This window comes from Macrosteles quadrilineatus, unplaced genomic scaffold (genome assembly GCF_028750875.1).
Source record: "Macrosteles quadrilineatus isolate MER2022 unplaced genomic scaffold, UCM_ALF_1.0 Scaffold_8__2_contigs__length_117827958, whole genome shotgun sequence".
Lineage (NCBI taxonomy): Eukaryota > Metazoa > Arthropoda > Insecta > Hemiptera > Cicadellidae > Macrosteles > Macrosteles quadrilineatus.
Window position 1 is genome coordinate 52738213 of NW_026542601.1, and position 26087 is coordinate 52764299.

A 26087-nucleotide genomic window follows, 5' to 3' on the forward strand; every position below is an offset into this window, starting at 1 on the left:
TGGTATAAACACTAGTGTTGTTGCCAAAAGATTTTTTCCATATCAAAACTACCGGGGGGTTACAATAGCTTATAATAGTTACTGTACACGTTGGGTTTAAAAACTTAGCTTTTAGCGAATTTCCCATAAAGGGAATAAGCTATTACCGTAGTACTCATGGTAAGACCTGGACCCGGGACCGATTTACTTTTTTCGTTTTGAGGTCCCTAGAGGCCAAAAACACCATCCGTTCAAATTCGTATATATATGTGTGTGTGTGTGACCGTTAGCACGCTAACTCTAGCAAAAATGATCCGATTTTGATGAAATTTGGTATAAACGTGTAAACCTACATTCATTCGAACGAGTTCGCGAACCAGCATGATCGGACCATGGGAACGGGGTTTTATTGGGTAAAAATAGGGTTCCCATTTTTGACCCTAAAAACACAAAATTTCACAATTTCTTTCCAAACCATTTTGTAGAGCTTAAAAAACAAATCATTTAGTATATTGAAGCATTATTGTGCGCCTAATGGTTACGGAGAAAATTCAAAAAAATTGTAAATTTAAAATTCCTATGTTATTCTTATGGAGAATAAGTCAACTGTTGTAATTTGCTTGTTTATGAACATATTTTGATCGAATTTGTATAATACTTTAATTTCTTACTAACCTATTAACATTTTACAACAAAAAACACCTTTTTACCCTCCCTGTTGCAGCAAACCTAAGTACTCGTTTAACTAGTTCTATTTAAATAGGAAATAAATGTGATATTTTTAAGGATGCATTTTAGTGTAAATCCAATCAGGCAAATGGAAATTTGCTTAGTCTGCAAGTTTGCTGCGGCGGGGTATTTTTACACGTAGTCGTAAATAACGTCATTATATGCAAAGTTAATCTACAAATTTTGCATCTGGTACGAGTGTAAAAGTGTTTCTAAAGGCAGTCTCAACGTAATTTTGTATCAAAATACTTCAAGTTTTCTCCTTGTAAGGCTGAATAGGTCTACATTTAAATTATTTCGTATGGATAATAATAATAACGTTAAGATATTTTAATTTCATACAAGAAAAGTTTAAGGTTCTTATCTCCTAAAATAGTTTACTCAACTAACCTCATAATTAGAAGTATATCTTCTAATCATGCCATTTCATTGGATTTCCAGTGAAGCTCCAAGTACATTTTAATAGGGTGGTTTTCCCTTGAAGGAACCCCTCAATCAAACCGCAGACATGATCGTAATTCCCGTACGTAAAATTTGGTATGTGAATTGTTAAGCCTCTTAATATTTTTCTATAACTAATAAGTTGATTTTTACAATGTTATAAGAATTTATATTTTTTTATTAAATAATAGATTCTATTACTAACTGTAAGAATTTGTAATGAAATGTTAATTTTTCTAACCTTATGGTTGGATCGTTCATGTGTATAGGATAATCATAACTACTAGTATTAAAGTTTGAGTTTATTTGTTTATTTCCCAAGCGTTAACACAAAATCAACTAGAATATACTGTTGACGAGAGGATACACAAATAGCCTATACAGGGGGAAAACAAATTCTCGGGGCCGTTAAGTATTTAAAAAATAATTAAGATAGAGCTACTAAACCATTTTAAAACATTATTCAGTTAGTCCCTACCTCCTCAGGGGGACGACCCGCTAGGAGCCATAAGAAAGTATTCACTTGACAGTTGTTTGTTAGTAAGTTACAAATAGCTAATTAAAATTATTTATTTTTGTCCAAATTTAAAATGCGTAAACAAAATCTGAAAAATATTGTACCTATTTGATCAGTGGTAGTTCCCAGCCGTCTGTAATACCTTCTGAGTATTCTTTGATCAATGGTTATCACCTGAATGTTTTTCTATTACTGTATTTAACAAGTATATTGTTTTTGTGTGTTTTTTTAGGCTACATTCTTTGTTTCTTTGTTTACATTTGCGTTGTCAATTCGCAACCAATAAACGCAAAAATTTAATCTTTTCAGTTAGTTTTAAACTGTATAAGGATTATAAATTTGGATTTCTTTCTATAAAACTTTCCCACAATTTATCAAAATTACCTTGGTAAGTTTATCAAAAATATGTTCAGCCATTATTGCGTGATGAGGCTACAAAGTTTGACCAAGACCTGGAGTCAAAGAGTTCCCCCTCAACAAAATACAGTAGTTAATTGTAGTTTAATTTTTTCTATGACATACTTTAAAGAATAGTTCTCCTCTTTTGCTTCCCCCTCCTGTTGCAAAGTTCGGGAAAATGTACTCCTTGGAATGTGTTGGTCTTTGTATCTAATATAATTTATTTAATAAAGTAAAGCATATCTATATGTTTTAAAACTAAATGTTATAGTATATAAACTGATTCTGCTAAGGAAATAATAAAAATAATCTTTAAATAATAAAATTATGATTCTGTTATCTTTGACTTTCATTTAAGGTTACAAACGTAAACGAAGCCGTAAAAATCTATCTCTGTATAATTTTATTGGATTGGAATAATTTTTTGCCACTCGACAAATTCTAATGGAATTCTGCTTCTTCCGCGTAGCAAACGTCATGTCTCAGGTAATGAGTTATAAATATTTATAGCCACATAACGACTTCTGCGTTTCATCTCTTACTTCTTCCTGGGAATCTGTCACAAATATCACAGAATTGCTTCGCTATTTACCAGATGTTTGTGATCCTTACGGGGAGAAACCTTTACGAACATGATGGTTCGTCCAACTAAAAATAAATATATTAGTTTACTAACTTAAATTTTTGTTTATCATTTAGTTGTAAGTGGCATTTTAATGACCGGATCACAAAATCGTTTAAGGAAATTTGGTTCAACTCCTGAAATCTTTGTGGATTAGCCGGAGATAGAATCGGTTCCTCTCGCACCAAAGTCCGAGACGCTAATCACTAGGCTAGCAACATTTATAAAAACATGCATGGTGTTTTCAAATATGGACTTTTAGAACACATTCTGTGAAACACTAAAAACTTATTTAAACATATTACCCAGCCTTGTATTAGAGTGTTAATACTTCATACTTTATTTTTCATGCCAAGTGTTACAGTTTTTTGTTTGCAAATCCATATGGAACGTAAGAAGAAAAAAAAGGAGTGAGGCGGTACAACACAGGAATGAGCTGGGCCAAACCAGAAACTGTTCGTATAACGCTTAAGTGTTTTTCAATGGGTTTACTGACCATTGCACTTCCGTCTGGGCCACCAACTCATCAATGTTTGTTATTTCTAATTTTTACTTACTTCTCTCTTGTGTTTTATCGAGTTTCTCCAAGCCCTCTCAAATTCTTGACAGTTTATCTGGGAGTAAATATTTAGAGTTTTCCAAACATCACAAACTTATTCTTCATCTATAAAAATGAACCCACTAAAACTGCTAGCGTGTGAGTAAATCAGGAACAATGAACTTAAAGTTTACAGTAATTTGATGGTTTCAACTGCAATTTAATTATATTATTTATTCCAACAAGGTATCTGTAAATCTGTATTTCTTCCTTTCACTCAACACAGATTGCTCCAGCCAGAAGCTATACGAAATCTTTTTATTAAATAGGCTGGAAATTATTATGTTATTTAATGGCGTTGAACTTGCACAAAACACAAAATAAATTATATAAGTTACATGATTCATCCAATTTTTTAATCAGAACGAAGCTCTCATTATTCATGGGAAATATGAAACGAATATTAAAAATATATATAAAACAATAGCATTCACCATTTAAAGCATTCGTCAACCTCCCTTTGTCTTTGTCGTTGTACCTTTGTCTTTTTCAATTGTAATTCTAATTAGTTACTTCATAATGGGAATTATTGTAAATGTTGGCCATGCTTCGTCTAAGCTGTTAGTTGATTGCAATGTAATTTAAATAGGAAATAAACCTCTATCTATATCCTTATAGTCTGATTTCTTTTGTAAATATCACGTGACAGTTTTGTAGTAATATTGTGAATTGTAGGCCTAACAGAGTGGTACACAGTGGCGCGTATACTATTGCATAGCAAACATCAATTACAATTACTGCCTGGATACAGCATAAATCTCAATAATGTCACAGTTGTTACGTTATGGCCTGTTTTGGGTAGGAAACGACCGATAAACTACAAGAGCTAAATAAAGTAGTGTTTACAAAACCTATTCTTTTTACAGTGTAACAAGTTTGAATTGAAATAGATTTTGTGAAAAAATAAAAATAAATTTGTGTTGCTTTAAGTAGAGGGAATTCTCATATATATATAGATTTAATTTATTTTAATGTGGATTTTATACAAAAATATATTTAAAACCGTTTTAATCAAACTATTTGTAACTGGGCTAATATTTGTAGACTGGTTGAGGTTTTCTAACGCTCTATTGTTCAAAGTTATATCAATTAACTGTAACGTAAGCGAAAGATCTAAATAAATAAAAAAGATAGCCCTATAAAATACTATTAAGCTTAATGTGAGTAAAACTATTAATATTTTATACGACAGGAAAAATAAATGAAGTCCTTATACACTTAGTAGATTTACTAAACTCTTTTTGATTCACTATAGGAGTGAAGGGAGAAATATATTTTCCCCAAGGGGTTTGAGAAAATGCAGATATTTCCAGATGGCGTTTCAAAGGTCGTCAAAGGCACGTTGGAGTGTAGCAAAGACTAAGATGAGATTGTAAAGATCGATTTTCGTGATTGATGAGTTATTTTTGCAGCTGAAATTGTCAAAAATACTCTCTTCGGAACGTGTCTGGAAGTATTACAGAATTGCTTTCTCGTCTGTAAGGTTCAGTCAATATTTTGACTAGACTAAAGCAGGAGCGACATACGAAAGCGTTGGATACGTTAGGTATAAGCTTTATTAAGTTCTGAAGTATATACTTAAACTATTTTACAGATTTGTATAGTTAGGTTTACAGTATTTTACTTACAATTTGGTGGAATCTTGAATAACCACGTGTAAAACCTAATTTATTTAATTTTGTTACTGGTAGTGTAACTGTTTGATGATTTAGTATATATGCAGACGAGAACGTGACAAGGTTAGTAACATAGCAAATTAGTGATTTAAAAAAATACTTTCATAGAATCGTGATTTTATCTACGATCAACATTTTGGATTTACACTCTAGTACAGATCTTCATCTGCACTAGAGTATTTCCAAATATCTATCATAGCATATGACAGTTATTTCAAACATTCCAGTTGTACTAAAGGCAGTAAGGAGCCTATATGTTTTTTTTTTTAGTTTATTAGTTTATGCTCATGCAACAAGACAATGCCGTAAATGACCATTTGTATTTAATCCGAAGTTAATTTGTAAGGGTACATTATAAGCTGAGTCAATGCAAGTTGACTTTTCACCTTACTTCAGTGCATTGCACTAGAATATCTATTTCATTTCAAGGAGACAACAGATAGACGGTACTATTAGAAACAAATAAGATAATTGAAAATGTAACAATGAGACATGGGAAAATATAAGCTTTCCGTGAAGCTAGAAATTGTATGATTTTCTTATTTGTAAGAAAAAAAGAAAACAAGAAAAATGAGGCGGGTTGGTTTTTAAATTGTGAATATTATTATTAAATTCAATATAATGCTTTCAATGGTCGGTAATGATTGGTAAAGACTAAAGGGTCCTTTAGACAGTTACACTCTGTATATTTTCAATTTTTCGCAAAGAAAGTAATCAACATCCGTCGCGTTTCCCGTTAGCCAACATTATGCTGCAGATAATGAATTATAAATATTTATACTCACATTACATCCCCACGTTGCTACTGGGATTTCCCAGATACTATGATTAGATAATAATAACTTATATTCTGTTCTCCTCCTTTCTTAACATTACATAACATTACAAACTTTGTTAAATATCATCTTTAAAATTTGTATACCAACACTACTATTTTATATTGGATTATATGGTAGATTTACTTTTTACATTTTGAAAATATAGCACCTTACCTTCTTATTACCTTCTTTGAATACAATAAGATATATTTGCGTGAAATAAATTTCGGGAAAAACTGAAAACAACTGTAGAGTTTTTCTATTTAACATAAACCTTTTACTAAAACATAATAATTACAAAAATTACTCCAAAATTGTACTGTTATCTTCCCAAGACACGCCGAATGGGTAGAAGTTTATTGTGAAAGATATTACCCTGGTTCGAACAGGCTGAATGCCGTACCAGATCGATCAAGTGATTGATGATGGTTAGTTTGTAACTGAAAATGTCCCTGTTACTTCACTATGGATGTCACCGGAATAAACGCTCTTATTCGAACATGTTTGGTCTAATACAAATATTTAAAGTTTATTGTCATAAATCCATCGAATTCAATTAGTAACCAGTCCAGCCAAATTACTTGTCATCATAATTCTAAAGTATCAATTAGGGAAACGTAATTATAATGGTATGATGTACACAATGCCTTTTACTTAATGGGGATATTTTTGGTTGGGCTAACTACTCAAATTAATAGTTAACCCCACCTTAAATCTTTTCAGTGTGAACATGTTTATAGTGGTGATAGTCCCATGCTTAAAACTTTCTCTCTCGTGGTCCTTGCAAACCAGGTAAAGACAATAATTATTTTATAGTGTGTGTAGAAAAACATGTAAAAAACAATAAGTAAAAATGTGTGATCGGGAACATGTCTTCTGTTTTATCTTTTTGTTCTCCAAAATCAACAGTTTGGGGGATGTTGCAAACATTTTATAATATCTGAGGGCATTTTTGCCAGATTCAATTGGTTTTACATTACAGGTTACACAATGATAACTAACATTCCATGTAAACATGGGTTCAAGAGGAAAAATTGAACAGCACCGAACATAAAATAACTGTTCAAACTCAAACATAATAAGACTATTTATCTCACAATTATATTTATTCCATCCTTAATCTTTCTAATTAAAAGATCCACTTGTTAATAAGAAGTTGATTGGTTTTAAACTAATCAAAGAACAAAAGCACCATAAAATCTGAATACCGGAGAAAGATTAAAGCAAGAACAAGATTCCGTAATCCAAGCAAAGTCTGCAATCATAAGATCTTACAGAGATAGTTCTGCCTCGAGCGGAATACTTTAAATTAATTCCACTCTGCAGATACAATTAAAATGTAATTAAAAGAAGCTTTCTCAGGGCGATTTTACAATTACATTATTGTAAGGGGCAAGAGAATTTGATACTGAGAGATACCCGTTTTCTTTTGGAAGATTTCCTTCTTTAATTCGTATTTTACGCCTTTGGAGTATTTTCACGTTTTTTCTTGAGCTGACTAAATACATATCGAAGTGACAGAATCAGCAAATAAAACAGACTCACAATATTCTATCCTCTAGTGTAAATAAATCATTTTATTCGAAGTATTTGTATAGTTACGCCGATGTCTTACGATTCTTAGTAGCATTGAGTATATACGAACGAGTATACGTGTATACCCAATGGTAGTAGTGTTCGTGTAAATATAGTTCTTTTAGTTATTAGTTGATACACACATATGAATTAAAAAGTATACATGTTCTTCCACACCTTTCGTCTGATAAAGTTACACACTATAAAAAATACTGTTTTACAAACATTAACGAAATCGTAAAAATATGATAAGGTTTGTTTTATAAAGCGTGTTTGTTATTACTTTTATATAGTACAGTGAAAAAGACCAAGCCACAGACATTTGGGTGCATAGAGTATAATAAAGGTAGAACCTTCAGTATTGACACTCAATGATTGTTTGAAAACCTCTGTAATAGCATTACAATGCCTAGATAAAGAGGGTTTCTATGGAAACAAATTGTCTTAACTGATTTCATAGATAATGTAGCCTCTAAAACTAAAATAATTTTAACCAACCCGTATAGGTTTGGTTCTGTGGTGTTCAAATTTTGTTGATGTTGTTCTAAAAATTACTTCTAAATTTTGAAGTGAAGGTCTGCAGTACAAATCGTAATTCCGTAAGCCTCTGAAACTGTAGTAGCACCAAAACAAGCCAGTTCCACGTTTCAACAATATACCGCTGAATTCATTGTTGTTTGTTTTTGTGAACAGACAGTATTGCACTGTACTTCGATGTGAATTTTTTTTGTTTTTTTTTCAGGATAAGAAGTTTTGCTAAAGTATAAGTGCTCATACGGGACTAGTTGTATTAGTGGAAAATGACTTAAACTAAAAAATAATACAGAAGTTAATTTTTTATTAGCTATACCAGAATTAAATTTACTAAAAGACTTTAAACAAAAGTTTGGTGTAAGCAACGAATGGCGTTTAACAATTTATCCTGCAATACAAGTCTTAAAATCTAGTTTCGCTCATCCATTAAAGTGTAATCTGAAAACATTAACCCGTATTAAATTTGATGTATTTAGCTGGTTGAATTTCCCTACAATAACAGTTTTTTTCTATTTACGTGTAAAAGTGTTATCCATTCATAGGTTTTTGTTTTTACTGAGGTTGTGGATGGTGAAATGCAAGTCTTTGCTGAAAAAGAAGGTACGCCTTCATTTCTTTCGCTAGCAAAACAGCTACAGTATATATTTTGCGTTTTGTCATATTTGCAGGGGCTACTGTTTCAAAACTTCGGAATCTGTTTAAAAAGGAGTTTCTAGTACAACCCATACATTGACAACACTTACATGGTAATTTATTAATACTTTATTACTCTTTACTTTATAACTTATGTTGGGGATATTGGCAAATAAATGTAATGTAATACTAAATTTTAAGGTTCAAAAAGAAAGGTTTATGGTTTAAAAGATTATTATATTGGCTTTTTTGAAACTCAAAATGTAGTATTACATTACTCTTTACTTTATTTCCTTTACTTTAATACTTAATTGTGTCATAGTATATTATTATTATTGTTATTAGTTTTTAGCCAGGGATTACCTTTAACCTGTTTTCATTTTTCTACAAACAGCACGCGGAAAATATTTTTTTTAATTATATGAGTTCCTCTAAAATAGTAAGAAACCAGACAAGTGCACGGGAGAGCTATTGGTTTAGTTAAAGCGTGCTAATACTTTTCCAGAGTCGTGGGCTCAAATCCTTCCACAAACGGATTTTGCTCTTCAAATGTAAATTAAAAGTAGTGTAGTTTTGTCAAAAACTAGGAAAATGTTGATTATACAAATAATATCTCTATTTTAATAAAATCTTCAACTGTTAAAAAAACTAAGGCAAAACGTAAAGCGAAATTAATACAAGAATGAACTTTAACGGTGAACAGAACGCTGAATCAGCCTACTACTAGAGTGGAGTGCTTGAATGATTGTACACTCATAGTACTCCAATCAATAGTACTACCAATCGTACTACGTTCTATATCGGCAGACGTCCCCACGTTGTACAGTATAGCGACACTAAGCCTTACAACCTAGCCATAGTGTGCTGACCTATAAAACTTATAATTCCTGCCTTTACAGGGTAGTTATTAAAGGGAAAATCACCCTGCGAACGCATGCGTGGTAGTTCCCGCCGGTGACACTGGAGCGCCACCGTACCTGATCAATATGGCCCCGGCGAACTCGGTCCTATCGACTGAGGACGGTGGTGGACGATGGTGACGGGGCTTCGCCCTAGTGCTGGTGCGGGAGTGAGCGGGTAGTGGACATGGGATACTCGTCGAGGGGCCCGGGGCCCCCGTGGCTTCTGCAGACGTTACTGGTGATCAGTGTCCTAGGAGGAGCAGTCAGCGAGAATAAACAATGTGAGTAAAACATAGATGGCAGTACGTGTAGTTTAGCCGGGAAATTTAGTGTTCGACATACCACTATGAAAAAATAAATAGTTTTAAATCAAAAGAAAGTAAGAATACTTCAAATAGATTTTTCGTTTAAGTGTCTAGTTTTTTGTAAAAACTGAAACCTTTATCATTTAATCCCATCGACACTTAAACCTTGAATAGAAAACTTAAGTCCCTATATTTATTCCTCAACACATTGAGTTGGTGCTATTACTGTATTAAGGTATGATTATTGTTATGTCCACTTATTCTTTTTTATAAGAAGAACTAAAGTGTTTAATGCATTCACTTAGTTGGTGTAACATGAAAATTGTATTGAAGACACTAATTTTGTCAGTAACGTTGGATAAATTTAATAATTACAGAATTATATTTTTTTGCTTTTTTCCTAAGGGATTTTCTAGTAAGTAGAGTTAAAACCCCCCTTAAGTACCTCCTTTTCAATGACTTGTAAATACAATTTACTTTTTTTATGTTCTAATAGGTGGGATTTAAATCCACAATCATATAAATCTTCCAACATTTCATATGTCAAATTATCTTTTTAACCTAGTTTGAACTTTACTACTGTTACGTTTACAAACACATATTTTACTTTTCTCTCAGGAGGGTTAGTAAAGATTCCAGATAGAAAAATTAATTGCCTTTAGACCTGACAAGCATGTTAGCCTTAATACTATAATTTTAACACCTTAAACAGATTCGTGTTCGAAAAATTAATATTACATTGACATTAGCTGTCTAGCCGTGCGGGATTGACACGTGGCGCGACGGTGGCAGACAGTTGAACTACCTCTAGTACTACCACAGTTAACCACAGGACGTAGCGATCGTATAAACTTGTTCATCTTTTATGACATTGATACGCCTCCATTGATGACGTGAAAGTTTAAATGTATTGGCTGTGTGAGGTGGTGCCAACGCGTTGAGAGTTTATGTCGCTGTAAATTAATGGAATCTGTAATACGTAGAGAATTTTATTTGTGTTTTATAAATGGTACGTAGTTATTAATTTTCAGAGCAATTGTTATAATTTGTTTTTTTATTTAAAACTCATTTATGCAATAATATTGACCATATTTTCCAATCAATCCTGGTACCAACAAGAGCTTGACATTTTATGCTTTTTGAGCATAAAATGAGTCTTGGTATAATTTGATGAATTATGTTCCTAAGTTTAATTTGATATAGCCACAAACTATTAATTGAACCAATCAAAAAGCTGAACGGAAAACTTGTTGATGCCTTATAAATTTAGCAATCTGATAGAAAAGTAAGTTAGGTATCTAAAATGTTTACAATTTATCTATGTTTCATCAAGAACGATCATATAGTATTGTTTATTCAGAATATTTTTGAATAGGTATTGCATATTTAAAATTTATGCAACACCATTTGGTAATGGGAATGTTTAATTCTTTGCTTGGAAATGGTCCAAATACCGGTGTTGTTTTTAGGCACCAACTGGGCAATTTTCGTTCAAAGGAGCCGAAAGGTACTACCTAAAATCGCCAAGTTGTCCATTTTTTGGTAATTTTTATGTATTACTCTCTTACGTCAACCGATTGCTAGAACTAGACAAAACAATATTAAAATTCCAACTACAAATTGTATCAGAATCACTCCGGGATTGTGCTGGCGATCTAAGGGCTTTTACAATCCAACCACATGGATCTTCAAAAGGAGTGAAATAATAAATATACGTAAATGCCGCTGGATAATTCTAACTAATCTAGGTAAGATATTTGTTTTTCCAGAATGAAATAAACTTGATGTCAAATGGCTAAGAATGAATGCTTCAAGATTCACACTGGAATTTAGTGAGTCGGTTGACGGTAGCGCAATGGAATGAATGCTGCGCTATCGTAGATTCCTGCCCCGGTGCCGCCACTAATCTCAGTAGAGATCATTCTTGCACCGTGTCTGCTACCTCCTTACATTTTCTGACGTTCCATACACAGAAACGAACCTATGTGGATATGTTGGTTTATTTAGTGTGGCCTTGGTTGATGCAAGGTTAAATTTACCGTTAATCTCTTTTCTTTAGTGAAAGAAATAAACCAACTTGCCATATATCCACAGTCTTGTTACAAACAAGATCCTTCTTTGCCTACTCTTGTCTAATAACGTTGGAAGGAAGGAAAATGGATTATTTACTCTTAAACAGTATTCTAATGTTAACCATTCACAGTCCTTTCCAGATCCAGTTGTTTTTAACTTTAGATTTTGTTTAAAATTATCTTATTCAATAATACTACAGTAACACGAGATCTTCTTCGCAATTATTATAGTATTTTCTATTTCGTCCACGTTTTCTTTGATCTTCCATAGTTCATTCCCGGCATAATGGACCAAATCCCCGACCCATTTCCTCGTTTTATTACTTTCTTCTTCTCTCCTTTCTCTCGTCCCACTATTTTTTTCTTTTTTCCGTCTAGTGTTGAATGTTAAGAAATCTTGTGTTATTCCATGGTGGTTCCCACAGATATTCTTTGACAATTCCTTTAGTTCTGCAGTTTTGCTATTTTCTAGTAAATTTTTTCTTGAAATTTACCCATTTTCGCGTTATTTTGCGTGTTCTAGGACTGTTGCAGGTTTTCTTTTACAAACTCCTCGAGAACTAGTATTAGCACCAGACCAAGTAGGCCTACCTGTTGATTACTTAGTTAGGAGAATCAATTTTAGCTGTACAAAATCTTACATAATATTTTATTATCTCTTTTGCAAAAAGGGGGGGTTAACATAATATTCCCTAAAACCATAACTTATCACCTGCTTTTCTGAGACTTTACTACAGCGTATTAAAATTGTGTTGACAATCTGTATATGGTTGTTACCGTATAACTTATTTCAACTTTTCGGAAACATACACTCGAGATCGTTGCAAAGAATAACCAAACCAGGTAGAACTGGTTTTCTTTCAATGGATCAGTAAAACTTTCTGGAACTAGAGCAGATGGAAATAAAAGGTATAGAGAAAATTGTATAGAAAACTTGAATAACAAAGTTCTGCGATAGCTCCGTCAAGTTTCCAAATCGATATAGCTAAAGTGTGCCAACGTCTAAAAGCTTCTGTCCTCCCGTCTGAATGTATTGGTCCTTTTTGCGCAATGTTTTCTCAAGGCTTTACTTCAATAGCCTTTAAAGTTGGATTGAATTGAGGAAATCAAACAATCACTTGATATCTACAAACTAATTTGAAACTGTCAAGAAACAATTAGTTTAATGGTTGGAATATTTAATCGATTTCGAGCGTAGTCGCAGGAAGATTGTCTATTTCCTTGACATAATTTGGTTCACAACATCACATAGGGTGTAGTTTAATTCCTACAAAAGTCAGTCAAAAGCTAGAGAAGGAAATCATAATATACAACAACAATGCTTAGTAACCACACAAGTTGCCCATTTGTAGTGTTAAAGGGTTTACGTTACTAAGAGCTTGGTAAGAATTGCATACAAAATGATACATATTCACATTATAAACATGTTCGTAATTTAGGTGTGTTGCTAGCCCGGTGTGTAGGTGTCTTTCTGGATTTTAGTCTCAAACCTTTGAGCGAGAGTGGTGGGTACGTTTTCCGAATTATCCTTAAAGTGTTGATTGGCTTATACCGGTTTAACTCAAAAGCGGTTTTAATTATTCCATTAACAATACAACTGGTGTAAACCTATAAAAAACACAAAAAATAAAAGAGTCCACTAGAAATCACATACATATTGACAAAATATTACGCACTATAGAGCTACGTTTATGGTGTAAAATATGATTGTCAGGATACAAAAAAACACACAATCAAACGTGACCAAAAGTTTGTTAGTGACGCAATGTCAAACAATCTTCTGCTATAAAAAACCCGTGATTATTCCCTACAACAAATCAACAAACGTAGTACTTTCAACAAGGCTGCCGCCCTCTGCGTACACGCGCCGCTTATGCCTTCGATCGATATATGAATGACCTTCATCACGTTGACAAGTGCCACTGCTTTGTCTACTGTTACCCCCCCCCCTTCCAACCACTCTGTACCCCCACTCTTGTACGGCACTCCCCCCCCTTCACATCGTAGTATAACTCCCCCTCTCCACACTACACGGCTAGCGTTGTCTAAATTGAATGTATTTACATATTTGTTTAAAATGTGACCTTTGTATAATTTGATCGTTTGACAAACTAAGTGATTTTGTTCTTAGGTTGGTGAAAATCTTATAGTCAAATATTATTCTGGACAAATAGTTGTTCCAATAATATTTGTGAACAATACAGTTCAAAGCATAGAATGTGTAGGCCGAGACCATGTTTTGGGGGTTTTTCAAAAAGAGGAACGGCATTTGCTGATTGCGGCGTTTAGATTAGATCTTAGGTCAGTTTAGTTCAGTTTAGACAATCATAGAGACTAGAAGAGTAAGTGTAGGCCTACGTTGCTATTTTTGCTAATAAACGTAAAAACTTGTTAATAATCTATCTTTTCGTTCCTAAATAGTTTTTTGACAACCTCTTTAGCACAACACCATGATAAAATGTAGCCATCAAACAAAATCATGACGAAAATGTGTTAACACATTTATGTAAAAGTAATATTATAAATGCGTCATTGGACGTGAGATTTAAAATTACAAATACAATAATTATTTACTTGGTAATTTTGCGTCGTAAAACTTTCATTACTGTGAAAAACAAAGTAATCGTGTCATTTGATACAACCGATGCTTTTACATAGCTTATAAAAAGTCAAATTTATGATGCACTTTCCATAAATGAAATGTCAAGGGTCAAATTGTATAAACGCTTACTTGATCATCTCCGGTTTTGACCTTTCTGCTAATTCATATTTTATAACCTTCACACCACTCACATTAAATTTATCATCTACAATTGATTTATTTCTAATGAACTTATGTATTATGAAGTGTGGCTTTAAAAGTAATTAACTAAGAGTACCTAAATAATACATGTCTTTTATGTTAATAGTTTTCAGTCATTTTAAAAATTAACAGGCATTTTATGTAAAAAATATTCTAAACAAAAAATTGTACAAATTATGTCATGATTGATCAATAATGCTTGAACATTTGGTACACTTGAGCAAGGGCACACCAGGTGACTTGGCCACTACTACTTTTTGATCGCGATCTGGTCGCAGGAGGTTGTCACTCTTGGCCGTCTTCTAACTGTTGGATTACTTCAACGAGTGAGGAAGACTCGTTGCTGTTTATTGAATATCTTAGTTTCATGAAACATGTCATGATAAGCACTCATATGATGGCTTTTTAATAATATTCGTGTAGTTACTATTGAAAATGTAAATGATGTTGTAACTTTTGATCTGCTTGGAGTTGTGTTTACTTCTCAACTTGAGCTATGACATAGATAATCTTGTGAATATTATAAGCAGAGTTTTGCAGAGATCTAACCAATCAATACAAGTATTCATTGATCTAACTCTCAACGAGGTTACTTTAACACTGAATAAGTTTACTTATATAGTTACGAAAATCAGGTTGCATAATAACATGTAATTGCTGACTTGAACTTTCTTAAACAATTAAAATAATTTAATTTACCTAGGAATAAACTGATTTTGTATCAACTGTCAAGTGGTATTAAAATCGTTCAAATAAATATTTCACAGTATGTAAAATATTTATCCACATGTGTAGGTAATACATACATTTTGAGACATGAAGATATCGGGGTTTTTATTTTACAACATGCCGTTTAACCAGGAGGTAGTATTTAGCACTTGATGTTTGATAAACGTGGGATCATGGTATAAACTACATAAAATAATTATAATGTTTGACATGTTTAAAGTTCATGCAGACTTCTTGGTAAACACAACATCGCCAACAAGATAACAACGAATAAATAATAAAAAATCACTTTTAATAATAAACAATAAATAGACATATTAATAAATTAATTAAAGGTAACAAAGCCCTCAGAGTACGGTTTTAAAATATTTAATATTAAGGAACAAATAGTGATGGATAAAAGCTATTCACAAAAAAGAAACTAATGTGGAAAACGGGAGATGAGCAATAATACCCAATGAGGAACAAAAAGTGATAGTATAGAGTGTATAGTATAGTAGTATAGTATAGAGTATAGTATAGTATACAATGGTAGTATAGAGTGATAGTATATAGAGCATAGATATTCACAACAATATACAAGATAATGGAACATATGAGCAATGCTATTTACAACAATAGGAAAGAATGAAAAATAAAATTAAACCAATACCTGCATAAAGTTCCAGTTCCTACCAAAAATACAGAGGTGCAGTGTATGTAAATACAAATGTTTACAAATAATTTCCTAGTATGACACAAACGAAGAATTTTACAGATTTAAATCTTCTGCTCCTACCACCCTCCCACTACCCCACCCTACTGTCCTGACCTATCCTTAGTCGTTCCAACCATTTCGACCTTTACCTAGCCAGTACAGGTTTACTATAACAAAATGAAAAATACACTCATAACATATCCTTTTATCACCTCACAATAACATTAGACATATCACATATTTTAATTTGATATTTCTAATTAGCTTTGGAAATATAACCGGCTAATATAACAGGTTTTGCAGGTTTTCGTTCAAAATTATTAGCATAACAGAAAAATTGTATTTTGCACAGGCCGGGTATTGATTATTGGTAAACATCTTTTGAAAGGACAGCGTGCAAAATATCAGCTGGATAGGACCCTATATAAGAAAATTACTTAGAAGAAAATTCGTAAATAACTCTACACTCCAGATAACCAAAGTTCTCTTAATTCATGGAAATGATCTCCCAAATTAATCTTTCAAAATAAAATATGAAAATGTGTGATAGTCGGTCTATAATTTTCTACAATGGATAAAAATTATTTCACTTATTTCTAGACTAGCTGTAACCCACGGGCTTTGCCCCGTTTAACTTCTTAATTTTCAAGATTATCTCGTTCGCACGGCTCAATCACGTCCTAGTTGAAGTTTGTTCGCTACGCTCACTCACCTTTAGGTTGGAGCTCGTTCGCTGCGCTCACTTGCCTTCAGGTGAGCTCGTTCGCTACGCTAACTCGCCTCCAGGTTGAAGTTCGTTCGCTACGCTCACTCACCTTTTGGTTACAAATTAGCTGTTGTCATAAATGTAAAAGAAATAATAGTGCTGCACCCTGTTGGTAATCCTTGTAAATTTAATGCTATTGAACATCATAGAACAGAACCAACTTGTTTAATTGAAACAGCTGTTAAGATTCAATAATTCCATTTCTCATAAGGTTAACATGGGAAACTCCAGAGCCAATGGGGCGGAGCCCAAAAGGATTTTTGAAATAAGAATATGCCTATATGTTAATCGGGAATGTGAGCTATCATCATGCCAAATTTCAGCCCAATCCGACCAGTATATTTCGCGTTCACTTGTCACAAACATACATCCATCCATACATCCAAACTTTCTCATTTATAATATTATAGTAGGAATTAATAGTACCGAGATTTGTTACATCTATAAACAAGAAAAATCACTGATTCTATAACCATTATTGTACATTGTACGGTACTGTATTTGTATCCGGCCAAAGCCAGGGTTTGCTGCTAGTAATTATTGTAAATATTTAATATTATTTATGATGAAAGGTTAAATACTGGTTGGTTGGTTCAGTACGTATTGTACTATACCAACCAAATATTTCACACGCCTAATAACATTAATAAGTATAGATTCATATAATTTAAATAAACATTTACTAATATAAATGTTTCACATAATATTTATTAATTCATTTCGGATGTCAGTTTGTAAATTCGGATTTTTGTAAATTCTGTTTGTCTTGTCCTATACATAGATGGTGATCTTTTAAAGCAAGCAAATCTTCTATCTGAGGTCAATATCTTAAAAGAGTGGCTGGTAAAAGGTAAAAGAGGAGTGAATAAAGTTGCATTTAGTTAAATAAATATTAACATCAATCTGCTTAGTGACGAGTCCAAATTAATAGATTCACTCGAAACAATCTTGAACCAGTTAACTTGAAATTCACATATGCACAGAAACTTCCTAGCCTTTATAATCAGAAAATGCTTGGAACGGTTAATTAGTGCCTAATTTAGCTTAATTGATCCAATAATTCATATTGCCTGCTGCTGGGGACCCAAGATAAGTTGGATGTGAAATTTTAATGGATTTCAGTACACTTTCATGCATCAATGCTTAATAACTAATAAACGAGCGGCATATTGTGCAAATTATTTCCGGTATTAATTGGAATGTGGCTCTTTAATTTTGAAAATATCATTTTAATCAGTAAAATATTTATATTGTCTCTAAAAACTCTGAGGAAATGTGGGAATCCTTGAACTATTTTCAATTCTAGCATACACTGTACAATCAATGAGGTTGTAATAGTGTTTGCCTTCAAACCTGATATTGGAAGGTTCGAGTCCATGTGAAAAACCGTTACTAGTTAGATGCCATTGCTCGTTTAATTAATAATACTGTTTAATGAAAAGGACAGATGGTCAACTGTAGATGGTAACACGACCATGTTTGGCCGGCTCCCCTTCAAAAGTATCAACTGTTATATTAAAATCCTCCCAAGCCAATTGAAATTAACAATAACACAAATAGCTGCCACCGATTTACACACAATTAACTAAAGAAATAGATTCACACGTTTGAACCTCATCTTTGGCATTGATAACAATATCATAATGTGAACATTTTTTTAAGAGTGATTTGGGATTAGGGGTTGAAAAAGTGTATCAGCCAGCCCTGCATCGCTCAGAACCCCTTGTCATGGAGATAAGTGCGGCAAACCATTACTTTCTCAGCTAATTTATCGGTCAATTATATTTTAGTTTGTATGTTAAATTCCTTTTAAGGTTCACTGCAAATCTTTGCTAAGCCGTTTGTTGATCCTGAAGTTGTACGATCCATCTTATATACACTTTGTACTATTCATAGTCTAATTCATACAGTACTTTAAAAATATATTTATTAACTTAAAATATCCATTTGTTATGCTTTAGAGAGACTCATCTTAAATTTAATCAGTGTCAGTATTTTGCAAGGATCTATCAACATCATAAAGTCGTAAAATTTAGCCTCACGTAGTCGTCCACTCCAGGATTTATTGATGATAGCTATATAGCGTTTACTTTTTAGTTCTACATGTATTTGGAAAGAGTCGTAAGTACATAGATAGATTTAGTTTGGTACAGAACAGATATGAGATCTTTGCCAGAGACTCGAGTCGCCTTACAGAAATAAAATACCTTTGACATCAGTGACGTTAATTCCCTCGTGCTCTTAAAACTAGTTTTGTTTAAGAAAAATAAAACGTATTGCAAGACAAGAAGTATCCTAAGTATGTTTGATCTTTTTCATTAATGCACTGTCATAATTTTCATTTATATCCTTTACAGCTCATTGAGCTCAATGTAAAATAATGTTTGCGTTCAATTAGTGCGGAAACGTAAAAAATGTGGTGTAAGATGAATAACTCTATATTTAACCAAAAAACCCCACCCTTGATAAATTATTGTTGTAGAAGTAATATACTACATTTCTGGTATAAACTTAAGACTTTAGGTGTCTATAAGTATCTGCACCGTTAAGAGTCCTTGGAGGCTGGAGGCCATCTGGGATATTTCAAACAGTACTGAAGAGTTCATTATCATAAAAATATTTTTTCAAACACCAAATTGATTATTATGTAAATATCTAGTATACTGTGAGATTATAAATGTTGTTTGTTGTTTTGAATGTATTTCCAATGAAGCCAACGGCCATCTTGGATTTGCCCACCATAAGAGCAATGTTAATCTTGTTATTTTCAAACAGCCGCTGAAGAGTTATTTATACCACCTCAAAATATTTTTTCAAATGCCAGAGACTGTAATTTAAATATCTAAATATCTATATAATTTAATATTATAAATTTGTTTTGTAGTTTTTTAATTGTTTTATGAGTTAGAACATCCAGGCTGGACTCTTAACAAAACTTCTATAAATAGTAGGTTTAAAATATAAAAAATGTTGCAATTTGTACGAAATATGAACACTACAAGACGGATTCCATTTGAAGATAAATTATTCCACCTATCACAGACTAATGGAATGTTGATGAAAACTTTAATGCATTTCTGTATTAATACCAGGAATTCGGCAAAGAGGATTTGTCCATTAAACATATTACATCCTAATGCTTTCAAACAATTTAGAGGTTATATGCAGACTTATTTCGTTTACAAATATCCATCCCATATTTCCATAGCCATAATATGATTTATATGTTTACATTTTTAGAATTTTTTTAATTTGTCTACTAGAATCACTGATCATGTATGACTTAGAACTTTTTATCTACTAATGTCTTTAAAACCTATAATAATAAATAGTAATCTTTCCATAGTTTATTAATGGGCTTTTAAAAAAAGAACGTTATTCGCACATGGAAGAACTATGTTTTATACTTAATGATCCTTTAAATTTCTACTTTTCACAAAGTGTAGGTAATAACACACCAATCTGTTCTGTATGAATTTTCCTGAAACGGTTATGAATTTGGATGGATATATTTTCATTGTGAGATTTAGTTGTACGCGTTACGATCGGAGAATCTTTCTTCGCACTGTGATCCTTTTGAAATGTAACACGATTTCTAGGAGTAATCCTTTGCACCTGTTCGAGACGTGCAACAAGATCAGGTGGTTTTAATAACAGTTTATACTTCTTAAATGCATAATATAAAACCAAAGTTTTTATCGTTATGGGTGAATACGATTTAGATGTTCAAAGAAAACAGGGTGCGACTAATGTAGTGGTTATGAAGATGTAGTGGTTAGTGCACTGGAGGCCTAGGTTAGAGTCCTATCGAACTAAGATGGCTTAAAATTGTGTAGTAAAGCTGTAGCTGATTGTTTTGAGTCCCCTATCAGGTAAAATGGCAGGTCTCTCGTAAAATGGCAGGTGATAGGAGGCGTCTATCTTGCCCTTGGGTTGTAGAATTTACTTCACTAATAGGCAATCAAAGTTTTATCTAATTCAAAGGTAATCCATTAGTCGATTTTCCTTTTTATTAGAGTCAATACAAGCTTTGTCGCGCTTCTTTCCAGTTGGTATGTACAGATCATGTACGTCTACTGATCATTTAGTGTATCCTTTTTGCTATTTTTTGTTGAAATACACGGTAATTATTTTAATTATTTATACCATCAGATAACAGGTCATTTTTAATAGGCTCTTGGTATATCCTAATAATGGAATTACACGAACATATTTCAAGGTGTTGGATGAGGGTGTTTTTCAAATAATTTATTTTAAATTATTTAATTGAAATAACCATTTATCGATCACCACGAAATCTTTAAGCTGAATTGTTGGTTTACATCACAGGTGAGAGCTGAAATGGAGAGATATGACAAATATCCAGATTTGTTAATTATTAAAGGTTTAATCTATCCTCGGAATCGTAGAAACATCCAGCGCAGAGGTATTCTCGGTGCTTCACGAGTTAAGTGACATCTGAATGTGAGAAATGTCAAAGGTTACTTCCATTGAGACGCCTACACACTGAACTTTCACCGGACTCCGGACTGTTTACACAGCCATAGAATGCTTGTCGGTCTTTGTAGTGGACAGCCTTTATTTTTTTGGTATTTTTAGTTTTAAATCCTACCCACCCCAACTTTTGAGCTGCTTAAAAAATCTAATAATAACTTATCCGAAAACTATAAACTTGATTGAACATTTTCTAATATATATATTGTTTTTAAATAGTTTAGCAATAAGTAGTTTTTGCCATTAAGTAGGATTTTACAAACACAAGTAATCATATTTTATTTGGTTATTATAAATGGTTTTTAGTGGGTTTTCAAAACGCGCTTTGATGTAAAAATATGCTTTACATCACAAAATGAAACAACAAACTGTAAAATAAAAAATACAACACCCTATAATAAATACAATGTTTGGATTTTTATGATACTACCAATCAATATATATTTTTATGTTTATCAATATATGTTTATCTGATATTTAGTTTAAAATGTTGATAAACTTTTTTTGTATTTGACATTCAAATCTTTGAATTTCAGCACCTGTTTTGAGTTTCAGCACCAAACATATATTTACAACATATTAGCATAGATAAAACATACTCCCTTGTGTTGGTTAGTCTATGATATTAGGTAAATCGTGATTTTCATCGAAAACATATTATATCATGCAAAGACTGAAACCAATCGACTGAATACCGTTTTATTTGTGGACAAAAAACCTCTGTACCGTAATTAAAATGAAAATCCATATTAATTTAAGTATGAAAGAACTGATAATGGTTCCGATAAGTAGAAGTAAGGGGAGGAAGGTTTGGGAGGTGTTTATAGAAAGGGTGGTTTGTCCAGGGGGGATGGGGTAGAAAGAGTTTATCAGCCAGTAACAGCTGTTAATTAGTTTTATCAGAGACCGTGAGAGCGCCAGCGTCGCTCAGAACCCCTTGTTTATATTCATGGAGATAAGTGCGGCAAAACGACACTTTCTCAGCTAATTCAGCGAGGAACTTTATTTTAATAAGATTTTACAATCAGATTTTAATTTTAATATTTTCCCACTTAAACTTTTTTTATTTCCGCTCAAACTCAAACATTCTCGTCTTTATTCAAACCGTATTGCTGCTAAAACTAATGCTCTACGAAGTCCACAATGTACAAAGGTTAAAAGTTATGTCATCTATGTAGGTTATGTAAGTTAAGTTTAGCTGTGTAAGCCTTAATTTGTGTTCTCATTACTTATTATAAAAAATTACTTTATTGCTATTTGTAACCAATACTGTAAAATATCGTATTGTAATACAGTACATATACGGATGGGAAATTAATTTTAGGTAAATAATAAGATATTCAATTCAACACGTTTGTTAAAAGGTTTAATAAATCTTTCTACGCAATAAAGGACTGTTTGGGTAAGGCCTTATCTCACAATATGATTTCAATAATATAATAATTGTAATTGTAATAAAAATGAACAGCTTCCATTCAAATATGAAGTAATTTATTTATTATCTATTTCAAGAGACAACCCCCTTATTGGGTTTTCAGATTATGTCTGGGGGAATTTATAAACTAATTTCAAGGCTTCTTTTAATAGCATATATTTTATTCAGACAACCTTTTTAAGGAAACGTATAGTAAAATTTTCCTTTAGCCCTATAAGCTATCAAATATTTTACTTCTTGTTCAATTGAGTTGTCTCACAAGCTGCATGTCCAGGCGCCATAATTAAAGGACTTCATAAACAAAAAGTAATAAAGTTTATTTTTTTCAATGTAATTAACAAACTTAGTTCAACAGATGGTCGTTTCTCTGAAAACTTTACGCCAAACTGTGTGGGTGCCCGTATTTAACGAATTTGTCAGAACTTCTGCACGAGTTATTTTTGAGAACTACAGTTGTGAATTGAGCTCATTATGTCAGTATAACCAGTGCATAGTTCCTCTTAAATAATTTACTTTGTTTAGAAAACCACTAACCACGATCTAAAATCCAAGTAAAGTCTGGAATATATTTTCGAAAGCACAATTATTCACAATTTTTATGTTCAAACATTCAATGGTTAAATAATTGAACATAATTTGTGTAAAACACGTTCTTTGTTTGGTTTCCTCTAAACCTAGTTTAGAACGTATTTAATTACAGGTAACTTACCTTTGTTTTTAGCTTAGATGTTGTTCTCTTTGCAGTTTAAATGTATATTGTTTCTCTGTTTGTTTGCACGTAGGTGTATGTTCATTAATAGCTTTTGACAGTAGATGAAAGATCATAACTTCCTGGTGAAAGGTAAGGTTTCGAAAGTACATGTTCCTGTGGATACCTTACAGCTGAAGAAAGATTTTGGTGATCCGTTTTTTTAGTTTTTTTTTTTTATTAAGTCCTATCAAATAATTAAATAAATAAATCAATGGATTTATGCGTGAAAATGTATACTCTTAGTAAAAACCTCATAAACCCACCAGTTTTATAATTCTATTTTGTTAAACAATCTTTAAATCACCAAATACATTAATTGTATGGAATAATAGACGACTTTCTACAAAAGAATTTACAGTTATAATGCTGAAACGTGTTTTATTTAATGTTGGAGTATTCATCTCGACAATACTTCAACCCCCGAGAAGTTAATCTGGTTAGGACAAGCCATTGCTGACTATTCTGCCTTCATTAAACAACAAAGTCATTACATTTAACTTCGCTCAACTTCTGTGACTGCTTAGACATTAGTGTTCTAAAATCTTCTTCGATTTACTGAACGTCTCCGTATTTATCCTAAAATAAAATCCGAATCGTATTTTTCCAAAAATGAACACGTATTACAGTAGAACAATGTAAAATCATAAGCATATAAAATATTAATAACTTCTTGATTAGCATTCGGTGTTTTGGTGTTGTCATGCAAATGTAATAAAACGATTTCAATATCAAAACAAATGTTATCAAGACATGTTAAAGACATTATCCGATTACTCCTGAGTAAGATCAGTGTTGCTGGTTGATATCGACTTGTACCACATTTAGAATTGGTAGAACTTTTAATGCTAGTAGAACATTTTAGAATTGGTATTTCAAAAAGTGGGAAGTTGTATTTTATTATACGTGCATAAAATATACGTATGGAACGCGTATTTATTGCGTAATTATGAGGACAGCTTCGATTTCAAAACGAAAGTACTTACATTTATTCACTAAGCAAACATGTTGAAAATGCGAGTTAATTACAAGACTACTCTCTTAATAGTTGGTGAGCATTGAGCAAATCAAATACGTGTTCTTATTAAAACTTAATTTTGAATCTTACTTTTGTTTGTAGTATAATACAAGCATTTATGCAGCTATGATAGTGTAGTCTTAATATTATATGAACTCCACTTAATCCAGTGGTCAACAGGAAACCAAGTTTGCTTTATCAGCCATTATACTATAGTTGTAACATTATATTACGTGAATAAATTATCTCACACACACGAGCTTCATTATTTGCATCTGATATTTTATTCTTCACATAATATAACCCTTTTAGAGCACATGCTGACTTTACTTGATAAACCCCAATTTTCGCAAACATGGTGTTTATCAAAAAACATTTTAATCTTACAACTGATTATTGTAACTGAACTTTTAGAGAATCTTGATTCATATACATAGTAAGTACAGTAGATGGTATTGTTAGTGCATTGCGAACCATATGTAGCTAACAACCATAAAAATTTATATAGAAAGACAAAACTACACATTAAAAATGTTAAGTTTACACTCTTGTGATGTAGCAACATAGTAACCAAGTCTTTCCTAGTTATTCATAAGTTACGAATACGATCGATTTACAATTCAGACTATTGTGCCAAACACAAACAAAAGTTAAAAAAATTAATGGAAATCAAAAGCTTATATCGTTTTTTGAAATCTATGTATAACCCTCGCAATCTTTAAACAAACAAAAGTATTTTAAACCAGAATCATAAATATAATACAAATAGTTATTTATTTTTCAACTGAATACGTAGATGAATTGTGTTTTAAAATAGTCAAAACACCTAAACTGGTCACATAACAGAGTTTCTCTCAATGTGGCAAACATTTCAACGAAATAATTAACTAGAGTCGTATTAGCATTTCAAGCGTTTTAGAAGAACAAACTTTGCAATGGAAACTAAATTAAAAGTTAAAGAGGAGTTATAAGTCTATCAAGGAACAATCAAGGAAATAATTAATTGTGAGCTGTTTCGCGGCGTTGCGTTGGTTTTATTTTACTTCTTCTTCTCTATGTGCATTCAGTTTGCACATTCAAATTACTTTTGTAGGGAGGAATATAAATGCAATAAGAATATAAATTGATATGATTACTCTTTGTAATTGTGATGACATATTTTGATTTGGTCACTAATTTATACGTCAACTGTTTGAAGCAGAATATTATGACAGAGTAGAATGAGATGATCTGTGCAGTTTTGTTGATGACTTATTTCAGATATTCGTGAATGCAGGGCCTAAGAATCAGGAACAACTTGGTCTAGTTTTAAGCCATCAAAATGTTACTTACTTTTCCAAATATTGAGCTGGCTAATCTTAAAGCCTTTCCTATGAACCTTTATTTTTTGAAATTTTTAGAGTAACACTGCATAAAGCTATTCAAAAACAATCAGATGGTACATAAAATGGAGCTTTCCTATGTTCTTCAATTTAATTTCAGTTTAAATGCTGCTATGGATCTTCTTTAAGATCAAAGAGACGGTTTTAAGAGAACGAGATTAATGATCCAAACTTGTTTATGGTGACAATTATATATTTATAATACCCTCGCCGCA

General features: G+C 32.3%; 1 protein-coding gene across 1 annotated transcript in view; it reads left to right on the forward strand.

Annotated features, from left to right (window-relative positions):
* Positions 1–9503: 9503 nt before the first annotated feature.
* The window catches only part of LOC129001204 (uncharacterized), an 84759-nt gene continuing 68175 nt past the window's right edge, over positions 9504–26087 (forward strand). Inside the window, exon 1 of the mRNA XM_054428416.1 lies at positions 9504–9704. Within this exon, the coding sequence (XP_054284391.1) occupies positions 9608–9704 (97 nt within the window). The 5' untranslated portion in view covers positions 9504–9607. The remainder of the gene's footprint in view (positions 9705–26087) is intronic.